Source organism: Mesoplodon bidens, assembly GCF_964165515.1.
Source record: "Mesoplodon bidens genome assembly, chromosome: 10".
Classification (NCBI taxonomy): Eukaryota; Metazoa; Chordata; class Mammalia; order Artiodactyla; family Ziphiidae; genus Mesoplodon; species Mesoplodon bidens.
Window position 1 is genome coordinate 74078752 of NC_138172.1, and position 24121 is coordinate 74102872.

Consider the following 24121-nt stretch of genomic DNA (forward strand, 5'->3'; position numbering starts at 1 on the left):
ATCTGTCTTTTTCATTAGCATGTTTATACTTTACTATAATAGATATTTACATGTAGTTTTGTTTCTACTCTGTTCTTCACTTTACATTAAGAGTTTTCTCATTGTTCCTACATAGTCTCCATAACAGTTTTTGATGTTTACAGACACCCTGATTTGTATAACCATCTTCTTGCACGTAATTTCCCCAGTATTTGAAGTGTTTGCCACATTTTAGAGTACTTATTTAGACTAAATATAAAGAAATACTGCATCACATTCCTGGGAGTCTCTTTTGTTTGTTGTCTGTCTTGACGCATGTGTCCTTCTTAACTTTTCCACAGAGAACTAGCAGCATGGTAACAGGAGATAGCCTTGTTTTATTCATCATACAGTTAGATATTTTCCATTCCATGCATTCCATGTTAGAGACATGCCATTAAAGATGTCGTAGATTCAGTTCCATACCATCTAGAGATTTCATTGTGCATCCAGCTTTACTTCAACTAGCTGTGCTTTGTAACATTCCTGAAAGAGGAGAACTACTTCATATGCTGGCTTCTTTGTTAATTTTGTCGTCTCTATTTCAGGATGACTGTCTTAGGTCACTAACAAGATTTGCTGCAGCACATTGGACAGTGGCATCACTTTCAGTGGTACAAGGACACTTTTGTAAACTTTTTGCATGTGAGTATTAATGCATGTACCATATGTTATGATAATTTCTCATCTTCTGTAATTTTCTTTTTAGTGGTGAAACTTCCCTCCATTTTGGAAGAAATATTTTGGTAATACTGTTTGTCTTATATATAAGTTCTAGCTCATGAATTCATATATAGCTTGCAAAAAATAAATTTAAACTAGATTATATGCATTTTAAAAATAATTTAATACTTACATTGACATATAATATGTGCTCATGTATTTTTCTTTAAACATTAGCCTTGGTGCCTGGTGACAACCACGGAGACCTTCCATGCATATTAGATATCGACATGTTTCATTTATTGGTGGGTATCTTGTAATTTGTGTTTGAAATTTTTATCATATTATATAGCTTTATCTTAGACTTGATGAGTAATGCTGAGGCAGACAGGAGGAATTATCACCTATTATTCTTACTACTTCTGAGTATAATTCTTTTCTGAAGATCCTCAAAAAGAAAATGTTAAGGAATCCAGTTGAGAGACTTGACCTGGGTGTCTAATCCAGTCTGTCTTATTTTTGTCTTGTGGCTGAGGTCAGTAATGTAACCTCTCTATGCTTTTCACTATAGAGAAGTAAAAAACACTAGTAATGTAAGGGCTGCTGCCAACCCATACAGTGCTTTGGGGCAGGTACAGCCCTCTGGTAACACTACTTAGCAACAGTCTCTTTGTGTGATTTAGGGAAAGTCATGTCTTCTGAACAGGTGCGGGTGGTGCCAGGTCAGCACTGGCCAGGCAGTGGGTGGCTGAAGTTAAGCCCCACCTCAACCAGGTCTCCTTACTCAGGACACTGAGTGTACCGCCACGCACAGCAGCCCCAAGTGCTGCCTCCTTAATCTCTTTGGACATCATATTCTGTGCCTGTAAGTTGGTTAATACCTACCTGATATAATTGTGTCAAAACTCAATGGGATAATCAATGTAAAGAGCTTAGAGCAATGTGTCCCTAGTAAATGTCAGCCATTGTTATTATTCCCATTGCTCCTCTGAAAACCACCACCACTGACACCACCATACAGGCAGCAGGAGGCTAACAAGGGAGCTAGCATTTATTGTGTACCTGACTGCTTTCCCATTCATCTTCATTTAGTCCTTACATCCTTATTACTGAGGTATTAAAAACATGTATATTATCGCCAGCTTACCAACAGGGAAACTGAGACTCAAAGGAATTGTCTAAAAGGTTCATAAGAGGATCTCAGATTCTTACCTAGATCTTTGTGGGTCCAAAACTCATGCTTTTTCCATTGCTCACTACCTAGAAAGATTTCAAGTTTTTTTTTGTTATTATTAACAATAAACTATGTATAGGGGAATCAGTGGATAAATGAAATAATAATGCCCATCAAATGAAATAATAACGCTCTAAATAATTTTCTTTAGTCAATCCTAATGGAATTTCTAACATGTGTACCCTTTAAGAACAAAGATTTCTTAAGGGGAGGGACTGAGCTCACAAAGGGATCACATTAAGAAAATGGAAACATGTTCAGCTGTGAAAGGAAAGGTGCTCTTTCTGACCTTCTGTATTTGGTATCCAGGTGGGCTTGGTGCTCGCCTTCCCGGCATTGCAGTGTCAAGATTTTTCAGGGATCAGCCTTGGCACTGGGGACCTTCACATTTTCCATCTGGTTACTATGGCACACATCATACAGATCTTACTTACCTCACGTACAGGTAACTCCTTTTTGTCAGATTCTTGAAGGAAGTACTGGAGTTTTTTCAGTTTAAAAAAAAAGTATTAAAGGAAAAGGTGCTTGGATGAGAGTAATATATAAACTATAATTAGGCTACTTGTAGTAGTAATTAGTAAAATAAACAGTAAAATCCTGTTTATCCTCATGTGAAAAATTTTGAAACAATTTCCCTTCTGTTAAAAACCTTAGTGATGGGAATGTTTTTACTTATTTTTTTTATTTCATAAGTTTAGTAATATTTGAGTACCACAGACTGTATATTTAGCAGATTTTACTCACCGCTTGCTGCCTGGCAGCACCCTGAAGCACTTTGGCTTCCTCTCCCTAAGAGGCTCCTTGTTAGGATGGAGATCAATACTGTGTTCCGAACTGAGGGATTAAAGTTCTGTGTGTTTTGTGAGAGTATTTTCATATTACATGTGAGTGTATGAATATATTTGAGTGCTTAAATGGTGTGGTCATCAGTCCACTTAGTAGGCAAATGCAGAGTACTAATATTGCCTTATCTTTCAGAAGAGAATGGCATGGATCAAGAAAATGCTTCTGGGGAAGAAGAATTAGCAGTTCTTGCTTTGTATAAAACACTTCACCAGTATACAGGAAGGTGAGGTCATAATCTTTACATGATAGGCAGTTCTGCAAATATTAGGAGGTGGTAGTATGAAAAATGAATTCATTTGTTAAATAAGGGAAGTTGCTGTCTGTTGACATGTTAAAAATAAGAGATGGGGGAGTGACCTGCAGGACTTCTCAACTTTTAATATACTAACATGATTGGAAATCTCTGAGAGAGGAGTAATATACAGCACTTCCCACACATTTTTAAGGTATACCCAGGGCTGGCAGGAGTGCAGTGACATTCTTAGAACCTCATGTTATTGGAGTCATTGTGATTTGGTTATGACAGTTTCACTTGGCTTTCTTTCTTTTTTTTTTTTTTTATATTTGGCTGTGCTGGGTCTTCGTTGCTGCGTGCAGACTTTCTTTAGTTGCGACAAGCGGGGGCTGCTCTTCCTTGTGGTGCACGGGCTTCTCATTGCAGTGGCTTCTTTTGTTGTGGTGCACTGGCTCTAGTCGCACTGGCTCTAGTCACACGGGCTTCAGTAGTTGCAGCACGCAGGCTTCAGTAGTTGTGGCACGTGGGCTCAGTAGTTGCAGTGCACGGGCTCTAGGGCATGTGGGCTTCAGTAGTTGTGGCATGCCAGCTCAGTAGTTGTGGCTCGCAGGCTCAGTAGCTGTGGTGCATGGGCTTAGTTGCTCTGCGGCATGTGGGATCTTCCCAGACCAGGGCTTGAACCCGTGTCCCCTGCACTGGCAGGCAGATTCTTAACCACTGCGCCACCAGATAAGTCCCTTCACTTGGCTTTCTAACAGTGTATGTCAAGAACCACACTGTTTGTTCTTTGACTAAGTTATCCCATTTCTGAGAATCCACACTAGCAAAATAATCCAACGTATAGAAAAACCTACAGACATAAAGATGTACACTGATATTATTTATATTAGCAAAGAATTTAAAGCGATCTAAGAGTTTGCTTACAGGGAAGTAATTTAGTGTAGGTTATGATTGATGTTATCCAGAATATTAAAATTCCAATACAATTACGGTTTATGATCTGAAAATCATGTTAATTTTAAATTTTATATGTTACAAGTACAACTGTGTAAGACAGATTAGTATGAAAATAGTTTTCCAAAGTAATGCCTGCTGATACAAGGTTGTAGAATAGTGGATAGTTTTTTTATTTTCCAAATTTTCTCTTTATATAGCTGTATAACTTTTACAGATTTTAATAACAGCATTAGAGGGTGTATCACCAGTTACACCTGACATCCTGTAATAGTTGGGGCTACCCATACCTTTTAGGCCTACGTGCTATCCATTCCCAATTGTAGTTGCCTGTTTCCTCACTGCCATAACTGGAATGACCATTTTTTAGTTACATTTCCCAGTTGTCATTTTTCTCTGTCACAGTGCCTTGAAAGAAATGCACTCTGGCTGGCATCTGTTGAGGAATGTCAGAGCTGGAATCATGCCTTTCCTGAGGTGTTCTGCTTTGTTTTTCCATTACTTAAATGGAGTTCCTTCGCCACCTGAAATTCAAGGTAATTTCTGATTTCTTTCAAAACGTAGGAAATGTAGAGTCTTTCACTCTAGCAAGTTAAGACTTAAAGTGCATTGCAAAAATGAAAACTTATTAAAAGTTTAGGTCACAGCTAATTGACTATGGTGATGTACAGATTATAGAATTAGATGCATATTTATGTAAATATCTGATTTTATTTGGATGTCAGTAAATGTACTGATTTTGTACATGTACAAAAATGTACTTGTTTTGCTTTCAGATGTTAAAATGGTTCAATTGTATGTTATTCATAAACTGGGTTCTTCAGATTTTAAAAAGTGAAAAGTGACAAATTGAGGTGTGGTTTTTTTGTTGCTTTTTTTTTTTTTAACTTTTGATTTTATATTGGAATATAGCCGATTAACAATGTTGTGGTAGTTTCAGGTGCACAGCAAAGCAACTCAGCCATACATATACATGTATCCAAACTCCCCTCCCATCTAGGCTGCCACGTAACATTGAGCAGGGTTCCCTGTGCTATACAGTAGGTCCTTGTTGGTTATCCATTTTAATTATGGCAGTGTGTACATGTCGATCCCAAACTCCCTGACTGTCCCTTCCCTCCACCCTTCCCCCCTGGTAACCGTAAGTTTGTTCTCTAAGTCTATGAGCCTGTTTCTGTTTTGTAAGTAAGTTCCTTTGTATCATTTCTTTTTAGATTCCACATATAAGAGATATCATATGATATTTCTCTTTCTCTGACTGACTTCACTCAGTATGGCAATCTCTAGGTCCATCCATGTTGCTACAAATGTCATTATTTCTTTCTTTTTAATGGCTGAGCAATATTCCATTGTATATATGTACCACATTTGTTTTATCCATTCCTCTGTCGATGGATATTTAGGTTGCTTCCATGTTTTGGCTATCGTAAACAGTGCTGCAATGAACATTGGGGTGCGTGTATCCTTTCGGACCATGTTTTTCTCTGGATATATGCCCAGGAGTGGGATTGCAGGGTGAAATGGTAGCTCTATTTTTAGGTTTTTTTTTTTTGTTTGTTTGTTTTTTGCGATACGCGGGCCTCTCACTGTTGTGGCCTCTCCCGTTGCGGAGCACAGGCTCCAGACTAGCAGGCTCAGCAGCCATGGCTCACAGGCCCAGCCGCTCCGCAGCATGTGGGATCTTCCCGGACCGGGCACGAACCCATGTCCCCTGCATCGCCAGGCGGACTCTCAACCACTGCGCCACCAGGGAAGCCTATTTTTAGTTTTTTAAGGAGCCTCCATACTGTTCTCCATAGTGGCTGTACCAATTTACGTTCCCACCGACAGTGTAGGAGGGTTCCCTTTTCTCCACACTCCAGCATTTATTGTTTGTGGATTTTTTGATGATAGCCATTTTGACTGGTGTGAGGTGATATCTCATTGTACTTTTGATTTGCATTTCTCTAATAATTAGCAATGTTGAACATCTTCTCATCTGTCTTCTTTGGAGAAATGTCTATATAGGTCTGCCCATTTTTTGATTGGGTTGTTCGTTTTGATGATATTAAGCCTCATGAGGTGTTTGTAAATTTTGGAGAATAATCTCTTGTTGCTCACATCATTTGCAAATATTTTCTCCCAATCTGTGGGTTGTCTTTTCGTTTTGTTTATGGTTTCCTTTGCTGTGCAAAAGCTTTTGAGTTTAATTAGGTCCCATTTGTTTATTTTTGTTTTTATTTCCATTATTATGGGAGACAGATCGAAAAGGATATTGCTGCAATTTATGTCAGAGAGTGTTCAACCTATGTTTTTCTCTCGGGGTTTTATAGTATCTTTTCTCACATTTAGGTCTTTAATCCATTTTGAGCGTATTTTTGTGTATGGTGTTAAAGAACCATCTAATTTCGTTTTTTTACATGTAGCTGACCAGTTTTCCCAGCACCACTTGTTAAAGAGACTAGACTGTCTTCCCACCGTTGTGTAGTCTTGCCTCCTTTGCTGTAGATTAATTGACTATAGGTGTGTGGGTTTATTTCTGGGTTTTCTATCCTGTTACATTGATCTATATATCTGTTTTTGTGCCCGTACCATACTGTTTTGATGACCGTTTTTCTTTCTCAAGATTGCTTTGGCTATTCGGGGTCTTTTGTGTCTCCATAACAAATTTTAAGATTTTTTGTTCTAATTCTGTGAAAAATGCCATTGGTGATTTTATAGGGATTCCATTGAATCCGTAGATTGCCTTGGGTAGTATAGTCATTTTGACAATATTGATTCTTCCAATCCACTAACATCGTATATCTTTCCATCTGTTTGTGTCTTCTTTGATTTCTTTCATCAGTGTCTTATAGTTTTCAAGTACAGATCTTTTGTCTCCTTAGGTAGGTTTATTCCTAGGTATTTCATTCTTTTTGATGCAGTGGTAAATAGGATTGTTTCTTGAATTTTCTTTCTGATCTTTCATAGTTAGTGTATAGAAATGCAACAAATTTCTGTGTATTAATTTTGTAACCTGCAACTTTACCAATTCATTGATGAGCTCTAGTAGTTTTCTGGTAGCATCTTTAGGATTTTTTATGTATATAGTATCATGTCATCTGCAAACAGTTATGGTTTTACTGCTTCTTTTCCAATTTGGATTCCTTTTATTTCTTTTTCTTCTCTGATTGCCATAGGTAAGACTTCCAAAATTATGTTGAATAAAAGTGCTGAGAGTGGACATCCTTGTCTTGTTCCTAGTCTTAGAGGAAACGCTTTCAGCTTTTCACCATTGAGTATGATGTTAGCTATAGGTTTGTTGTATATGGCCTTTATTATGTTGAGGTATGTTCCCTCTGTGCCCACTTTCTGGAGAGCTTTTATCATAAATGGGTGCTGAATGTTGTCAAAAGCTTTTTCTGCATCTTTTGAGATGATCATATGGTTTTTATTCTTCAGTTTGTTGATGTGGTATATCACACTGATTGATTTACAGATACTGAAAAATCCTTGTATCCCCGGGATAAATCCCACTTGATCATGGTGTGTGATCCTTTTAATGCATTATTGGATTCAGATTGCTAGTATTTTGTTGAGACTTTTTGTGTCTATGTTCATCGGTGATATTGGCCTCTAACTTTCTTTTTTTTTCTTTTTTTTTTTTTAATATTTATTTATTTGGTTGTGCCAGGTCTTAGTTGCAGCAGGCGGGCTCCTTAGTTGCAGCTCACCAGCTCCTTAGTTGCCGCATATGGGCTTTTTAGTTGTGGCATGCAAACTCTCAGTTGCAACATGCACGTGGGATCTAGTTCCCTGACCAGGGATCAAACCCGGGCCCTCTGCATTGGGAGCACAGAGTCTTAACCACTGCACCACCAGGGAAGTCCCAGCGTGTAATTTTCTTTTTTTTTGTGATATCTTTGTCTGGTTTTGGTATCAGGGTGATGGTGGCCTCATAGAATGAGTTTGGGAGTTTTCCTTCCTCTGCAATTTTTTGGAACAGTTTCAGAAGGATAGGCATTAGCTCTTTCTTCTCTAAATGTTTTATAGAATTTGCCTGTGAAGTCATCAGGTCCTGGACTTTGGTTTGTCAGAAGATTTTTAATCACAGCTTCAATTTCAGTGCTTGTGATTGGTCTGTTCCTATTTTCTATTTCTTCCTGGTTTAGTCTTGGGAGACTGTACCTTTCTAAGAATTTGTCCATTTCTTCCAGGTTGTCTATTTTATTGGCACATAACCACGTGTAGTGTCTTATGATCCTTTGTATTTCTGTGGTGTCTGTTATAACTTCTCCTTTTCCATTTCGAATTTTATTGATTTGAGTCCTCTCCCTTTTTTCTTGATGAGTCTGGCTAAAGGTTTATCAGTTTTGTTTATCTTTTCAGAGAACCAGCTTTTAGTTTCATTGATCTTTGCTCTTACTTCCTTTGTCTCTATTTCATATATTTCTCCTCTGATCTTTATGACTTCTTTCCTTCTACTAACTTTGGGTTTTGTTTGTTCTTCTTTCTCTGGTTGCTTTAGGTGTAAGGTTGGGTTGTTTATTTGAGATTTTTCTTGTTTCCTGAGGTAAGATTGTATTGCTATAAACTTCCCTCTTACAACTGCTTTTGCTGCATCTCATAGATTTTGGATCGTTGTGCTTTCATTTGTCTCTAGGTATTTTTTGATTTCCCCTTTTATTTCTTCAGTGATCCATTGGTTTGTTCAGTAGCATATTGTTTAGCCTCCATGTGTTTGTGTTTTTTTTCTTATAGTTTATTTTTAATCTCATAGCATTGTTATCGGAAGATGCTTGATATGATTTCAGTTTTCTTAAATTTACCGAGGCTCGCCTTGTGGCCTAGCATGTGGTCAATCCTGGAGAATGTTCTGTGTGCACTTGAGAAGAAAGTGTATTCTGCTGCTTTTGGATGAAATGCTCTATAAATATCAGTTAAGTCCATCTGGTCTAATGTGTCATTTAAGGCCTGTGCTTCTTTATTGATTTTCTGTCTGGATGATCTGTCCGTTGATGAAAATGAGGTGTTAAAGTCTCCCAGTATTATTGTGTTACTGTTGATCTCTACCTTTATGGCTGTTAGTATTTGCCTTATATATTGAGTTGCTCCTATGTTGGGTGCATATATATTTACAGTTGTTATATCTTCTTCTTGGATTGATCCCTTGATCATTGTGTAGTGTCCTTCTTTGTCTCTTATAACAGTCTTTATTTTAACGTTTATTTTGTCTGATATGAGTATTGCTACTTCAGCTTTCTTGTGATTTCTGTTTGCGTGGAATACCTTCTTCCATCTCACTTTCAGTCTGTATGTGTCCCTAGGTCTGAGGTGGGTCTCCTGTAGACAGCATATATATGGGTCTTGTTTTTGTATCCACTCAGCCAGTCTGTGTCTTTTGATCGGTGCATTTAATCCATTTACATGTAAGGTAATTATCAATATGTGTATTCCTATTGCCATTTTCTTAATTGTTTTGGGTTTGTTTTTGTAGGTCTTTTCTCTTCCCTTCTTCTTTTGTTCTCTTGCGTTTTGATGGCCATCTTTAGTGTTGTGTTTGGGTTGCTTTTTCTTTTTTGTATGTGTATCTATCGTAGGTTTTGGTTTTGCTCTTCCCATGTAGTCTTTTTGTTGTTGTTGTTGTTGTGGTTTTACTTATTTATTTTCAGCTGCATTGGGTCTTCGTTGCTGCGTGCACGCTTTCTCTAGTTGCAGCAAGCGGGGGCTACTCTTCATTGCAGTGTGCAGGCTTCTCATTGTGGTGGCTTCTCTTGTTGCAGAGCATGGGCTCTAGGCATGCAGGCTTCGGTAGTTGTGGCACATGGGCTCAGTAGTTGTGGCTCGCGGGCTCTAGAACACAGGCTCAGTAGTTGTGGTGTACAGGCTTAGTTGCTCCACAGCATGTGGGATCTTCCCGGATCAGGATTCAAACCCATGTCCTCTGCATTGGCAAGCAGATTCTTAACCACTGTACCACCAGGGAAGCCCTCCCATGCAGTTTTGGTACAGCAGTCTATGTATGTACAAGGTTTTTTATTTTTTAAGTTGTTAGTCCCTTTCCCACTTAGAGGAGTTCCTTTAGCATTTGTTGCAAAGCTGGTCTGATAGTGCTGAATTCTCTTAGCTTTTGTTTGTCTGTAAAGCTTTTGATTTCTTTGTCAAATCTGAATGAGATCCTTGCTGGGTAAAGTATTTTTGGTTGTAGTTTCTTCCCTTACATCACTTTAAATATATTGTGCCACTCCCTCTGGCTTACAGAGTTTCTGCTGAGAAGTCAGCTGATAACCTTATGGGAGTTCCCTTGTATGTTATTTGTCATATTTCCCTTGTTGATTTTTTTCTTTGTCTTTAAGTTTTGTCGATTTGATTACTGTGTGTCTCGGTGTGCCCTCCTTGGGTTTATCCTGCCTGGGACTCTCTGCACTTCCTGGACTTCATTGACTGTTTCCTTTCCTATGTTAGGGAAGTTTTCAGCTATTATCTCTTCAAATATTTTCTTGGGTCCTTTCTCTTCTCCTTCTGGGACCCCTATAATGCAAATGTTGGTGCATTTAATGTTGTCCCAGAGGTCTCTTAGGCTGTCTTCATTTCTTTTCATTCTTTTTTCTTTATTCCGTTTTGTGGTCGTGATTTCCACCGTTCTGTCTTCCAGGTCACTTATCCGGTCTTCTGCCTCAGTTATTCTGCTATTGATTCCTTCTAGTGTATTTTTCATTTTAATTATTGTATTGTTCATCTCTGTTTGTTTGTTCTTTAGTTCTTCTAGGTCTTTGTTAAACATTTCTACATCTTCTCAATCTTTGCCTCCATTCTTTTTCCGAGATCTTGGGTCATCTTCACTATCACTATTCTGAATTCTTTTTCTGGAAGGTTGCCTGTCTCCACTTCATTTAGTTGTTCTTCTGGGGTTTTTATCTTGTTTCTTCGTCTGCGACATAATCCTCTGCCTTTTCATTTTGTCTAACTTTTTGATTGTGGTTTTTGTTCTGCAGGCTGTAGGATTGTAGTTCTTCTTGCTTCTGCTGTCTGCCCCCTTTCAAGTATTTTTTTAATGTGAAACATGAGGCCTTGAAGTTCAAAATAGCCATAATTACACATAAATCTGATTTTAATGTAGGAATTAAAGGTAGACCTAAAGTTTACTGTACCTCATAGTGCCTGGCACAAGTCATGGGGTGCCTGCATGTTATGCTACTCTCTAAAAGTTTGTTGAATAGCATCTCTATTTAGCTAGTTGTCCAGGCACCATTGAGAGAATAATTTACCCTTCCTAATCATTTTCAGTGATGATTAAGTTAGTGTTTAAATCCATCTCTCAGTGATAAAATCATCTTATGTCTCTGTACTGCCTTATACTTTTCCAGAGCTACCCATGTTATTTTTGTCATTTAACGTTCACAAATAACCCCATGAAGTATATCACACAGGTACCCCATTTTGCAGATGGTAAAACTGAAACATCGAGAAATTGTGACCACTTTGGTAAAGGAGTCACCTGACTCCACTTTCAGTTATGTCATTTTCTGTGGATCCCTTCCATGTGCCATCTTATTTACTTCTTACAGGTTATGTACCTAGCAAAATTGAACTCTTTCATCTCGTGCCTTTTTGTTTTAAGCTCTACTGTTGCTTACTCTCCTATAGGATCTACTCTTAGTTGTTATATGCAAAACTGTTTTCTTCTCTATTTGCAGCTACTGGAACAAGCCATTTTGAACATTTATGTAACTATCTTTCCCTGCCAAACAACTTCATTTGCCTTTTTCAAGAAAATAAGGAGATAATGAAGTTACTGATTGAAAGGTAACAATTATACACTTTTCTTCTTTATATTGGAATATATATATATATGGAAACAAACTTCAGTTTATCACATATTTTACAAAATTCTCAGATAGCCTGGCAGAATTCAATCCATGTGATTCAAAGTATAATTATTAGGCCTTCTTAGTTAAGGATTTACCTTTATGGTAAGATTTTTGCCAGGCCTACTGAATAGCATAAGCAGATTTGCCTGGAAGGAGAGTAGTGGTGGAAATGTTTATTTCCTCATATTAACTTACTTGTTAAGTACTATGTTCTGTAGATTTTTGAAACTGAAAGACACCTTAAGGGTTATCTAGTCTAATATCCTCACTTTATTTTTATTATTTTATTTTATTTTATTTTATTGATTGATTGATTGATTGCTGCTTTGGGTCTTCATTTCTGCGTGTGGGCTCTCTAGATGCAGTGAGCGGGCTTCTCATTATGGTGGCTTCTCTCGTTGCAGAGCACAGGCTCTAGGTGCGCGGGCTTCACTAGTTGTGGCACAAGGGCTTCAGTAGTTGTGGCTTACGGGCTCTAGAGTGCAGGCTCAGTAGTTGTGGTACAGGGGCTTAGTTGCTCCATGGCATGTGGGATATTCCCGGACCAGGGCTCAAACATGTGTCACCTGCATTGGCAGGCGGATTCTTAACCACTGTGCCACCAGGGACACCCTATCCTCACTTTATATTCGAGAAAACTGAAGTCTAAAGAAATTGACCCATTAATCATATCAAGTTAGTGACTAAGTTAAGAATAAAATTTGGCTGATTTACCCACAGAATGGGAGAAAATAGTTGCAAATCATATATCTGATAAGGGAGTAATAGCCAGAAAATATATATCCAGATTTCCTACATCTCAGCAATAAAAAAGCAAACAACCCATTATAAAATGAGCAAAGGACTTCTCCAAAGAAGATATACAAATGGTCAATAAGCACATGAAAAAATACTGATCACTAGTCATCAGGGAAATGCAAATAAAAATCACAGTGAGATACCACTTCATACCCCTTAGAACTGCTGTAATGAAAAAGGCAGACATTAATAATACATGTTGGTGAGGATGTCAAGAAACTGGAATCCATGTACACTATCGGTAGGAATAGAAAATGGTACAGCTGCTCTGGAAAACAGTATGGTGATTCCTCAAAAAGTTAAACAGAATTACTCTATGATCCAGTAGTTTCACTTCTAGGTGTATATTGCAAAAGAATTGAAAGCAGGAACTCATAGAATTTTGTACACGCATGTTCATAGCAGCATTATTCACAATAGCCAAGAGGTGGAAACAACCCAAATATCCATAAACCAATGAATGGATAAACAAAATGTGTTATATACATTCAGTGGAGTTATTATTCAGCCTTAAAAAGGTAGGAAATTCTGACACATGCTACAATGTGGATGAAACTTGAAGGCAGGCTAAGTGAAATAAGCCAGTCACAAAAGAACAAACATTATGTTTCTATTTATATGAGGTACTTAGAATAGTGAGATTCATAGAGACAAAATAGAATGGTGGTTGCCAGGGGCTGGGGGTGCGGGGAGGAATGGGTTAGTGTTTAACAAGCAGAGAATTTCATTTGAGAAAGCTGAAAAAGTTCTGGAGACAGAGGTGGTGATGACTGCCCAACAACATCAATATACTTAATGCCACAGAACTGTACACTTAAAAATGGTTAAAATAGTAAATTTTATGTTCTGTGTATTTTTACCACAATTTAAAATTTTTTATTTTATATGAGTGTTCTAGCTCTAGATTATAAGAGCTTCTCATTGATTCAGACTGTTTTGGTTTTGGTTTTGGTTTGGTTTTTTTGGCCACACTGCGTGGCTTGCGGGATCTTAGTTCCCTGACCAGGGATTGAACCTGTGCCCTTGGCAATGAGAGCACAGAGTCCTAACCATTGGACCACCAGGGAATTCCCCAGACTGGTTTTTCAGAGTGTCCAATTAATGGGGGTAATAGCAAATTTTAATACGTTAAGCATTGTTGCTTTTAGAAAATCAAAGGTCATATTCTTCTGATTTTAAAATATGGTAGGCAAAGTATGTGGTACTCCTCTAAGCTTCGTATGAAGAGATAAATATAATAAGCCAAGAAGACTGTTTCTCTCTTACTGGATTTAGAGAAGAAAATTTTTTAGTTCTAGCCCTTCAAAAGTAAAAAAATTTTTTTTCTCCATTTACATTGAAGTTGGTGTCATAACACTGAAGTTAAGAGATACCTGGAAGGTGAAAGAGACGCTATAAGGTAAGCTGAAGATTGTCAAAGACTTGGTTGGAGGCAAGAAGTAGGAAAGAAGCAGAATATAAGTGTACAGGACAGCCTATTGTCCTGATAATTCATCCTGAGTTCTTCAAGTAAAAATGTGAACCCTAAGGCCCTATGTTATTTAAGCGTGCGTTTTAAAGTTCTTACTGTGGCTTTTTGCTGCTGTGGGTAGTGCCCAGTCACTCAGATTCAGTCTTCCTTTATTTATTTTGACTAAGTTAAGAGTTTCCCTGTCATTGTTACAATATACCCTCATATTAACTGGGTTTTTTATGTGGTTTTTGTTTTGTTTTGTTTTAGCTATCCAAGAGAATCTAACAAATTAATAGACCTTCCAGAGGATTACAGCAGCCTCATTAATCAAGCATCTAATTTCTCGTAAGTTTTTATATTAGCTTATTGAGCACTTCCTACCACTGGAAACACTCACTTCTCTACACAGAATTTGAAGCATTTTGTCATTGTTCTCTTTTGTTTGGGTAGGGAAATCATAACATCAGTAGTACCACCTAACTTGTACTACCGAACTTGTAAAAAGCATGATTCCATGTTTCAGAATAAGATGAGAAAGGGGGTGATGAGGGCCAAGTTTGATTCATTAGAGGTTATCTAAACAATTTGTACTTTAAATAACACATTAACTATAAACGGTTATATTCCTAAGCAGTTATTATTATTTTGCATATATTATTATTATTTTAAGCTTTAGAATAGCATTGTACATTATCCTATAGCATTTTTCATTCAGCATTGTTTGTAAGATTTATTTATACATTTGACACATGTAATTTTTAATTCATCAGTTTTCACTATTGTGTAGTACTTCATTATATGACAGTAGCAGTATTTTTTTTAATTTTTTAATTTACATATTTTTTTCCTCCTATTGATAATTTTATTTCTCTTTTCTCCACTTGTTGATTGAGTGTTTCCAGTACATGGTGTTGGTGTGTATGTGAGATGTTACCTATTCTAGAAATAAATTTGCCTGGTCCATAGTCTGTATGCATCTTCACTCTACTTGATATTGCAGAATTTTTTTCCAGGGCAGTTTTACCACCGTCAGCTCTTTAGCCAGTCTTTTAGAGCCTTGACTTGTGCTTTTTTATTTCATGGAGGTGCCCGAAATCAGGTGGTGACAAGAGCAGAGCCCCAACTCTGTGCCTTGTATGTGGAACTCTGCTGTGCTCCCAGAGCTACTGCTGTCAGACGGAGTTGGAAGGGGAGGACGTGGGAGCTTGCACCGCCCACACCTACTCCTGTGGTTCTGGGGTGGGCATCTTCCTGAGGTAAGGCCCTGGAAGGAGCTTTCTAGCTTTGGATCTGTCACAGTAGACATCTGTTGAGGGGTGGAACAAGAAACTACTACATTGCAGAGATTTGAGGCCACTCTTTTATACATTTGAGAAAAATGGGGAGCCTTGTCTCCACACATCTCATATTTGGCTCATGCTAACTCTGTGCTGTTCTTTCATTATCATTTCCATCCCCATGACAATTCTGTTCTTTCTTTGTGCCTCATTGTAATGTGAAACTTCTAGCTGTGTTTGGTTTTCTACCCAAGCACAGTCAGAATTACTCCTTTTGTTGTATCCTCATAGTTGGATTCATACATATCACAGGCTGATGTATATAGTTGTGTACATTTGACAACATACAGCAAATATTTATCAGTGACTATGTAATGGATATTGAGAATGCAGTAGTCAACAAAGCATACGAAAACCTCTGCCTTCATGGAGCTCAGTTTCTAGTGAGGGAGATAGAAAATAAAGTAAGAATTTAGAAAGCAATCCATGCAGAAGAGAAAAAATAAACTAGGGAGGGGAATATGAAATGGTAGCTGGAGAGCTGAATTTTAGATAGGGAACCAAGGAAGGTTCCCTGGGAAGGTGACTTGAATAAAGACCTAAAGAAGTGGGGAGAACATTCTAGGCAGGGAGCAGCAAGTGCAGAATTGCTGGGGAGTGTGCCTGCCATGTTCAAGAAAGAGCAAGGGCAAAATTCATCAAACTGTCCTGTAAAAATGGATAGGTTTTTTAAAAAAAATTATCCCTCAATAAAATTTATTAAAAAAAAACAAAAGGAATTCCCTGGCAGTCCGGTGGTTAGGACTCTGTGCTTTCACTGCTGAGGGTGCAGGTTAAATCCCTGGTTGGGGAACTAAGATTCCACAAGCCGCACGGCATGGCCAAAAAATAAAGAAAGAAAAAAAAGAAAAGAAACAGCAAGGAGGCTGCTGCTACTGCAGTAGTGAGCACAAGGGGGAGAGTCATGGGCCTGGTGTGTCCTAGCGAGGTCTCTGAGTGAGATGGAAGCCATCGCAGGGTCTGAAGGAGAGAAGTGACATGAGTTTGAGCTCCTCTGGGGCATAGATTATATCCACATCTTAGTCATCTTAGTACCCCCCAGTGCCTGACAATTTCTTGTATATGATAGGTTCTCAATAAATGTTGAGATGAGCTGAATTGTTAACACCAGAAAAAGTTAATCAAACCTCTCAAAGGGATCAGGAGACACATTTTTTTTAAAACCCTTAGGAGAAATGTAAAAGTAGCATTTTTACTTTGTTTGGCATATTTCAGAATTCTTCTGGTCATGTAGAGTGTTGCTTTGTGTTTCAGGTCAACCTAGTTCGTAATGTTTGTGTACCTTTTTTTTAATTTTTGGCTGCGTTGGGTCTTCGTTGCTGCACAGGCTTTCTCTAGTTGCAGCATGTGGGCTTTCTCTAGTTGCAGCAAGTGGAGGCTACTCTTCATTACAGTGCACGGGCTTCTCATTGCGGTGGCTTCTCTTGTTGTGGAGCACGGGCTCAGTAGTTGTGGCTCGCGGGCTCTAGAGCGCAGGCTCAGTAGTTGTGGTGCACGGTCTTAGTTGCTCCACAGCACGTGGGACCTTCCTAGACCAGGGATCGAACCGTGTCCCCTGCATTGGCAGGCAGATTCTTAACCACTGTGCCACCAGGAGAGCCCTGTGTACAATTTTTTTAGAAGTAGTTAACTTTCTCACACTTAATTTTTTTAAATGCCACTATTCTATGAGCTGTCGAATCCTAATCCTAAATGTCCCTCCCCCTCCTTAATATTGGTTACAATAAAATCCTTTTAGTTATTTTTAAACTTAGGCGGGGTGTTGATACTTTTTCAAGTGTCTCTGCTATAAACGCCATTTCTTCTCTTCCAACAGTGGTTTTGTTTGTTTATATTTATTTATTGATTATATAGTTGATTTATGATATTGCACTAGTTTCAGGTGTACATCATAGTGATTCAGTGTTGTTTTGTTTTTTGCAGGTTATATTCCATTATAGGTTATTACAAGTTATTAGGTATAATTCCCTGTGCTATACAGTAAATCCTTGTTGCTTATCTGTTTTATGTATAATAGTTTGTGTCTCTTAACCCCATATTCCCAATGGTTTTGTTTACTTTTATAAGACTTCAGTCCATTTGGAACTGAATCCAAACCTTGGTTACTAATGTATAAATGGTCTCTCTACAGAGTACGGGAATGTCAAGTGCTATTTTTAGCTGGCAAAACCAAAGGCTGTTTTTATTCTCCTCCTTACCTTGATGACTATGGGGAGACTGACCAGGGACTCAGGTAAGGCCCATCCTGGGTAACTAGGTTGACTGGCTCTGGGCCACCAGAGCCTTCAGCATGGGGTGAACACAACGAACCTCGTGGTCCTGAAGCCTGCCTGCTAACTGCCTGGAGGGTTAGCACAAGTGGCTTTTGTCTGTGGACTCTTCGAAGGAGGCTACCCTGGCTGTCTGGTTTGACATTCCCATTCCCAGCCCTCAGAGTGTCATGAAGGCCATCAAGATACATAAGGGGAAAAAATGGGACAGAGTGCAACCTTTTTCCATTTCTTACTCCAGAGAGCTGTTTGAATTGTCCTGTGGCATCCACAGCATCAGAGCACTGCAGGGATAGCTCTTTGTAACTTGTGCGGCTTTGTATGGGAGACCCGGTCCTCTTCAAGTAATATAAAAGAGCAAATCTTGATTGATAAGAGATGTGCTTATCTTACTACATAAGAATCTGAGAGAACAAAGATTTAGAACATACAGAGCAATACAACAGTATTTGAGGCTTAATCACTTCTACTCTGGTACCTTCTGTTACATCAAAAGCAAAATGCTAACAGCAGTTCCTTCAAGCACTGTTAAAGAACTTTCAGACCATTTCTTTTTGCCCAAATGGGATAAAAGTCTTAACCTAGATGTAACTTCCCAGCCTTGGGGAGCAGAAGTTGAAGGCCTGGAAACCAAGGCAAGATAAGTAGATGGGCTCCTCAGGCACTTGACTGCAAGGATACGGGCTTGTGCCACCTGTTGATGGTTCTTACCGTTGCTCTGAGAAACGTGGGCTCTTAGGAGGAAGAGCTCTGGACGGAGAGTGAGAGGACTGGCACTCTGAGTCAGGAGCCAAGGCCCCAGGCATGAGCTCAGCAGTGCCTGTGCTTTGGTTAAATTAGACCCCAGAGTTATTCACATTTGACTGCTTTGCTTAGACTTTGTAACTGAAAGACAGTACTTAGAAGAACATTTTCACCCCTGCAAGTTTTCCATCCTCTCCCCTGCCCCTCCCTGTTTTACGTTTTACCAACAAAATGGATAATGAATGCATAGTTCTAGCCTCTCAGCGTAAACCCTCCTGCTCAACCCCACCCCCAATTCCTCACCCCAGTCTGAGTAGGTGTAGCTTGTGTTTATTTTCCTCTTCTTTTCAGCACTTACTCCCCTTCAGCTGCTCCTAGCAAACCGTCAGAGCTAACACATTAATAGCCACAGGCGCCTGCCAAAGAGAAATTCTGCAGAGGATCTAAAACCAATAACTTGTAACTTTTCCTAAATCAGGAAAGGTTGGAGTATAATAGATGAATAAACCGAATGCATCCTGAGTGACATGTGTCTTCTTTCTAGACGGGGAAATCCTTTACATTTGTGCAGAGAGCGATTTAAGAAGATTCAGAAGCTCTGGCACCAGCACAGTATCACAGAGGAAATTGGACATGCACAGGAAGCAAATCAGACACTGGTTGGCATTGACTGGCAACATTTATAATTACTTCACTACCAAATACATAAATTTGGATTTTTGTAACCCAGTTCGCTTTTCAAGAAAGAGAATAGGAAATAGGTTCTACTGAATTTGGAAATAAATTCTTTATTTAAGCTTTTCTTCCCAGTTTTATTTTTATAGTTTCTGGCTCCAGAGACTGATGAAAATCATCTTCTGTCAGCAGATTTTCTTGCATCGTTTGCTGTGTACTTCAAACGAAACTTCTTGAATTTTAGAATCCAGGAAGGAGCTTCTCTTCCTGGGCTGGACTCAACCCCTTTGTGGGCATCTGACTGCATTTGACTGTTCCCAGTAGTCTGAGCCGTGTCACATTACTGAACACAGGGAACTCCAGGCCTGAAGCTGATGCAACAGCAGCTGGAAACAAAGTCTCTGGTCTTTTGGGGTCACACTTCCTGATCCCTCTCAGTGACTCTCAGCGTTGGGCCTGGGTCAGTGTCCCCACAGCTGATGGGACCCTACCTCTAAGCAAAACAGTGGATTTCAAAAGTGGCATTCCCTTGTCTCTACCGGCTGTGAGGGGGTTGGGGGACTCTCATGCTGGAGGAACCTGTGGGAAGAAGGAGAGAAGGTGGTGTCTTTGTGTGCTGGGTGATTTTCAGGGCTATACAAGGTGGGATTCCCCCGCCCCCCCCTTTTTTTTGGCAAGACTTTTGGCTTTGAGGAAAAAAACTCATATTAAAGGGCTTATTGAAAACTTAAGAGTATCCTAATTTTTCAGATGATATAGTCTCTTATTTCTAAGACTAAGTTGAAAGAGTGTATACATCTAGAATCAAACACTAGCAAAAAAATGAGAATTCAGTGTTTTAAAATTCCCTCACCCCCACCCCTTCCAGCATTTCTTGGAATAGATGAATTGCTGTTTACCTGCTGGCTCACTTAGTACATTTCTGGGACACCTGTGTGCCCAGGCTTTTTATTATTTTTAAACATTATTGTTCTTACTAAGAGGTGCCTTCCTAGAATGATAGCCGCTTAGTAAAATAGTTTATAACCATGACATGCCATGTACCACTCTTGTGTGAGACACGTGCTGAGAGAGCTTGGGTACATGGAGAGTGGTGGCAGATTTGGTGGAAGAATAAATACAGAGCCTCTCTGAGGTGAGGCTAAGGGATAAATGAATAATTAGAGGCTCTTGGATTTTTTTAAGCCAATGAAAATAACCCTTTCACTCAGTTTTCTTTGAACTCTGCATCTAAAAGTTCCATCCTGCTCAGCTTTGCACACTCCACGGTACACCCAGGAGGAAGGTTGGAAATCCAGACTTTCAGCTAAAGTAAGTGGAGATGTAGAAGCCACACTCACTGCTTCTCCAGGGTGGTGTGTGAAGAGCCCCTTCCTCTGAAAGGATGACCTTGACCCTTTTTGCCTGAGACTGAGTCACCCATCTGAGAGGAAGCGCTTCTCACCCAAGAGGAAGAAAATCTGCTTTCGAACACAGCGCTCGCCCCCCTTTCCTGGCCTTCCTTCCATTCATAAGATCTGGTGGTATGGGCTGTGGATGGCATCGTGATTTTTAATGTTTATTTTGGCCTTTGTCACATCCTCATTCCTTTAGCCTTTAAGTTCAGCTTCTTTTGGCTTTTCTCCAGTTGTTAACCAAGCTTAAATTTAGAATGATAAGACCAGGTTTCTCCCTCTGTAGTTGAATTTATAAACATGTTCACCAAATCATAACAATACTTCAGCTTTCAGAGCTGATTTCATACAAGCCTGTTGTTAGCAGAGGGTGTCCCTGGATTCCATTCTCTGAGAATGTCAGGGAGTCAGAGAAGATGAATTTACATGAGATAGCAACACATGCGCCCTTTTATCTTCTGGTGTGTGTATCATTAATCTAATTGTCTTCCCTAACTAACGAATCATCTTAGTCTTATGATTTGTTCCGCATGTATTATGTTTATTGTAGAAATGTTTATATAACATGCTTTCCATATCAGGGAAAATCATATCTGTTTAAAAAATTGGCTAAAACTTTATTATCTGTGGACAACTTGTAAAATTTGGAATGTAGCATATGTAAAAAGTTTAAAGATATCCAAATAAATGCTTTAGGTGTTGACATTACTTTGCATCTGCCTACATTTTCTTTCTGTTTTGTTTCACACAGTTAAATGCAGTGGAGGTGTTCCACATGTCACCTTGCTATAGATAAAGTGGGACACTTGTATTAGCTTGAAATTTAAGATGCTTATATTATTAGTGTCAGTTATGGCTGTTGGCCAAACGATCTTGACCTGAAGAAAGCTTGATCATCGTTTCAGCTGATTAAGTTTCATATTCACTGACTATGACAGCTTGTGACCTTTCTGAACTACTGTGGACCTCAAATCACTGGGAAAACAGGGCACTCGAAGTCTCTCCCAGCTCCAAGTCATTTCCTCCAAGAAGGGTTAAACTCTTCTTGCTTATCCTTACGTAGTGATCTCCAGGTCCCTGTTCTAACACACTCCCCAGACACTTTCTGCTTAGAAGAGACACATGTACGAAGGAAGCTACATCCTATATTTGCAAGGGAGACATTGCCTATGAAAGTTCTGCTGTGCTCTTGAAAATCCTCTTAAAAGGAAAGCATCAAACTAAAAACACTAGGTTTCTCTGTCTCCTGGTCATTAATGCTGCTCCTACCTAGCTTACTACCTTCCCTGGTCCTAATGTCATCAGCTCCAGGACTCATTAATTCCCTCTGACATGCTCCTTCCTTGCTTTGTCCCTACTTTTGTTTTCTGAGTCAGGTTTATTGACGTTTATTTTCCAAATAGTAAAATTCACCCTTTCTAGTGGATGGTTTTATGCATTTTGACAAATGCATACAGTTGTTTTAACAAGCCACACTCAAGAATAGAACAGTTCCATCACCCCAGGAAGTTCTCTCATGCCCTTTTGTGGGCACCTTCTCCCCCCATCCTGACCCTTGACAACCACTAATTTTTTTCTGTCCCTTTGTCTTGCCTCTTCCAGAATGTTATATAAATATATCATATATGTAGAGTTTTGAGTCTGGCTTCTCTCTAAGAAGACTGATGCATTTGAGAGCCGTCCACGTTCCTTTTGGTTGCTGAATCGGTTGCTGAATCGTGTTCCATTGTGCAGATGTATACCCAGTCACCAGGTAAAAGACATTTGGGCAGTTTTGGGTGGTTATGAATAGAACCATGACAAACAATCCTGTTACAGGTTTTTGTATGGACCTAAGTTTTCATTCCCGTCAGGCAAATAGCTAGGAGTTGACTCATATCTTAATCCACTCTACACCATCCTCGCACTTTGACTTTGCTGCTTACTTATACGCATCCTCTGATTTGAAGGACAAGATATAATGCCATCAGGAGTTAAGGGCTGATATTTCCTCCCTTCCAGCCAATCTCATGTCCTCTGAACACCAAGAGGGCATCTGCTCTCCCCCTGAACCTCCGTGTTATTCCCCCACATTCCTAGTCCTTAACACACGGTGCTGCTGGCTGCCACACTGACATCAGGAGCCCTTTTTTAAAATCTAGTAGCAGGTCAGAGACCATAATTGTCATAGTGCCCCCCTTCCCCCCGGCCCCTGGCTAAGCTGCAAACCTGCTGACCTAGCATTACAGGTGCCCGGACGAGGGGAGGCAGGGGAGTGTGCGGAGCAAGCCCCTAATCTTATTAACCTGAATTGAGGTTACTAAGGGTTTATTGGCTGGTGGCTCAGTCCTGGGCTTGAAAATGTTGCAAGAGGCTGTGGGCTCTTGAGCTGAGGCTGCAGACACTAGGACACTTATCTTCCTAAATGTTGGGAATAAGTAGCTATTACTACTTCACTATGGAGTAATTGTTTCAGAAATAAAAGTTCTAAGGCACTGTCTTTACCTCTCACCCTTCCCCAGGGCTAGGCTGACAGGACTTGAAAAGCTGGCTGAGTCCCTTGGGAGAAATGAACCTACATTGGCCCAAAGAAAGACTGCGGTTAGACATAAGGAAAAACCTGGTCCCAGTCTTGCTGGGCACTGGTAGATGACCAAATGATATGGGCAGCTTCTTCTAGCCTATACCTGGCTACCTGAGAAGACTGTGAGAATGCAGCCCACCCTAAGTCTGTATAATGAGAAAAGAGCTATTGTGAGTTGCTGCCTGAGCATTTACAGTGTGACAGCCCTGCTCAGGACATTTAGATAAGGACCTGAGCTTAGGTTTCCCATCCCTGGAATTCCTGCTTTGCTTTTCCCGAGGCACGTTTCAAAATAACCACTTAGAGTGGAGCCTGTCCCAACCACCTCTTAAGTAATACGTGCTTGCTACCCTACTCTCTGTCTCCTGCTCTCGAGACCTGGAATGGAGGACCCCTCTTCGACTGGCTCATTGCACACACACCCCTCGCTTCTGTTCTGGGACCTGCGAGTAATAGACCTTGTGAATTTACTCCCTTTGTATGAGTGCCTTGAAACTGCCTTCAATCAAAACAACCCTGGGGTTTTCACTTCCCCACAGTGGGAGCTGGGATGCTGAGGGAGCTACCTGCCAACCCTGTGTGGGTGGCTTGTGCCCCCTCATTCAGCGGGTCATAATCTGCATGTTCTTAATTCAGTATGCCAGCTCCAGGCCCCCTGCACAGACTGCTCTGAACCAACTGGTGGTGTTTATTGTGGGATCATTTTCCCCTCGATCCTCCCAACAGCTCTCAGATTCTGACCAGAGCGGGGGGATAGAAAATGGAATTTTTGCTTAAATCACTAAATTAAGATTCCACATACTAAAATATTGAACTCAGCTCTGGTCCAAACTCTAGCAAATGTTGAGATTATTTGGATAACCTAATAGTCCCTGTTCTTGCAGATAAGAGATAGCAAGAGGGAGAGAGGTGACACCCACGCTGTTGAAACAGCTGCCGTGATCATTAGCAGTGCTACCTTTCAGTGTCAGGCTTGGTTTGGTTTTGTTAACAAATGTTAGCAAGAATCAGGGATCCTGTGCTACATACATGTAGCACATTTAAGACAGGCACTTAACAAAAGTGATTTTCATACAATATAATTTTTAATGTCTATTGTACAGCTGTC

At 39.7% G+C, this 24121-nt stretch overlaps 1 protein-coding gene across 4 annotated transcripts in view; it reads left to right on the plus strand.

Moving 5' to 3' along the window:
* The window catches only part of UBR2 (ubiquitin protein ligase E3 component n-recognin 2), a 116638-nt gene extending 95480 nt beyond the window's left edge, over window positions 1-21158 (plus strand). For all 4 annotated transcript variants that reach the window (XM_081245135.1, XM_081245137.1, XM_081245134.1 and 1 more), the window contains exons 37-47: window positions 567-663; window positions 919-986; window positions 2225-2360; window positions 2894-2984; window positions 4356-4486; window positions 11606-11714; window positions 13920-13976; window positions 14298-14375; window positions 15116-15286; window positions 17499-17600; window positions 18926-21158. In XM_081245135.1, coding sequence (XP_081101261.1) covers window positions 567-663; window positions 919-986; window positions 2225-2360; window positions 2894-2984; window positions 4356-4486; window positions 11606-11714; window positions 13920-13976; window positions 14298-14375; window positions 15116-15286; window positions 17499-17600; window positions 18926-19067 — 1182 coding nt within the window. In that variant the 3' untranslated portion in view covers window positions 19068-21158. The remainder of the gene's footprint in view (window positions 1-566; window positions 664-918; window positions 987-2224; window positions 2361-2893; window positions 2985-4355; window positions 4487-11605; window positions 11715-13919; window positions 13977-14297; window positions 14376-15115; window positions 15287-17498; window positions 17601-18925) is intronic.
* The last annotated feature ends 2963 nt before the right edge of the window (window positions 21159-24121 follow it).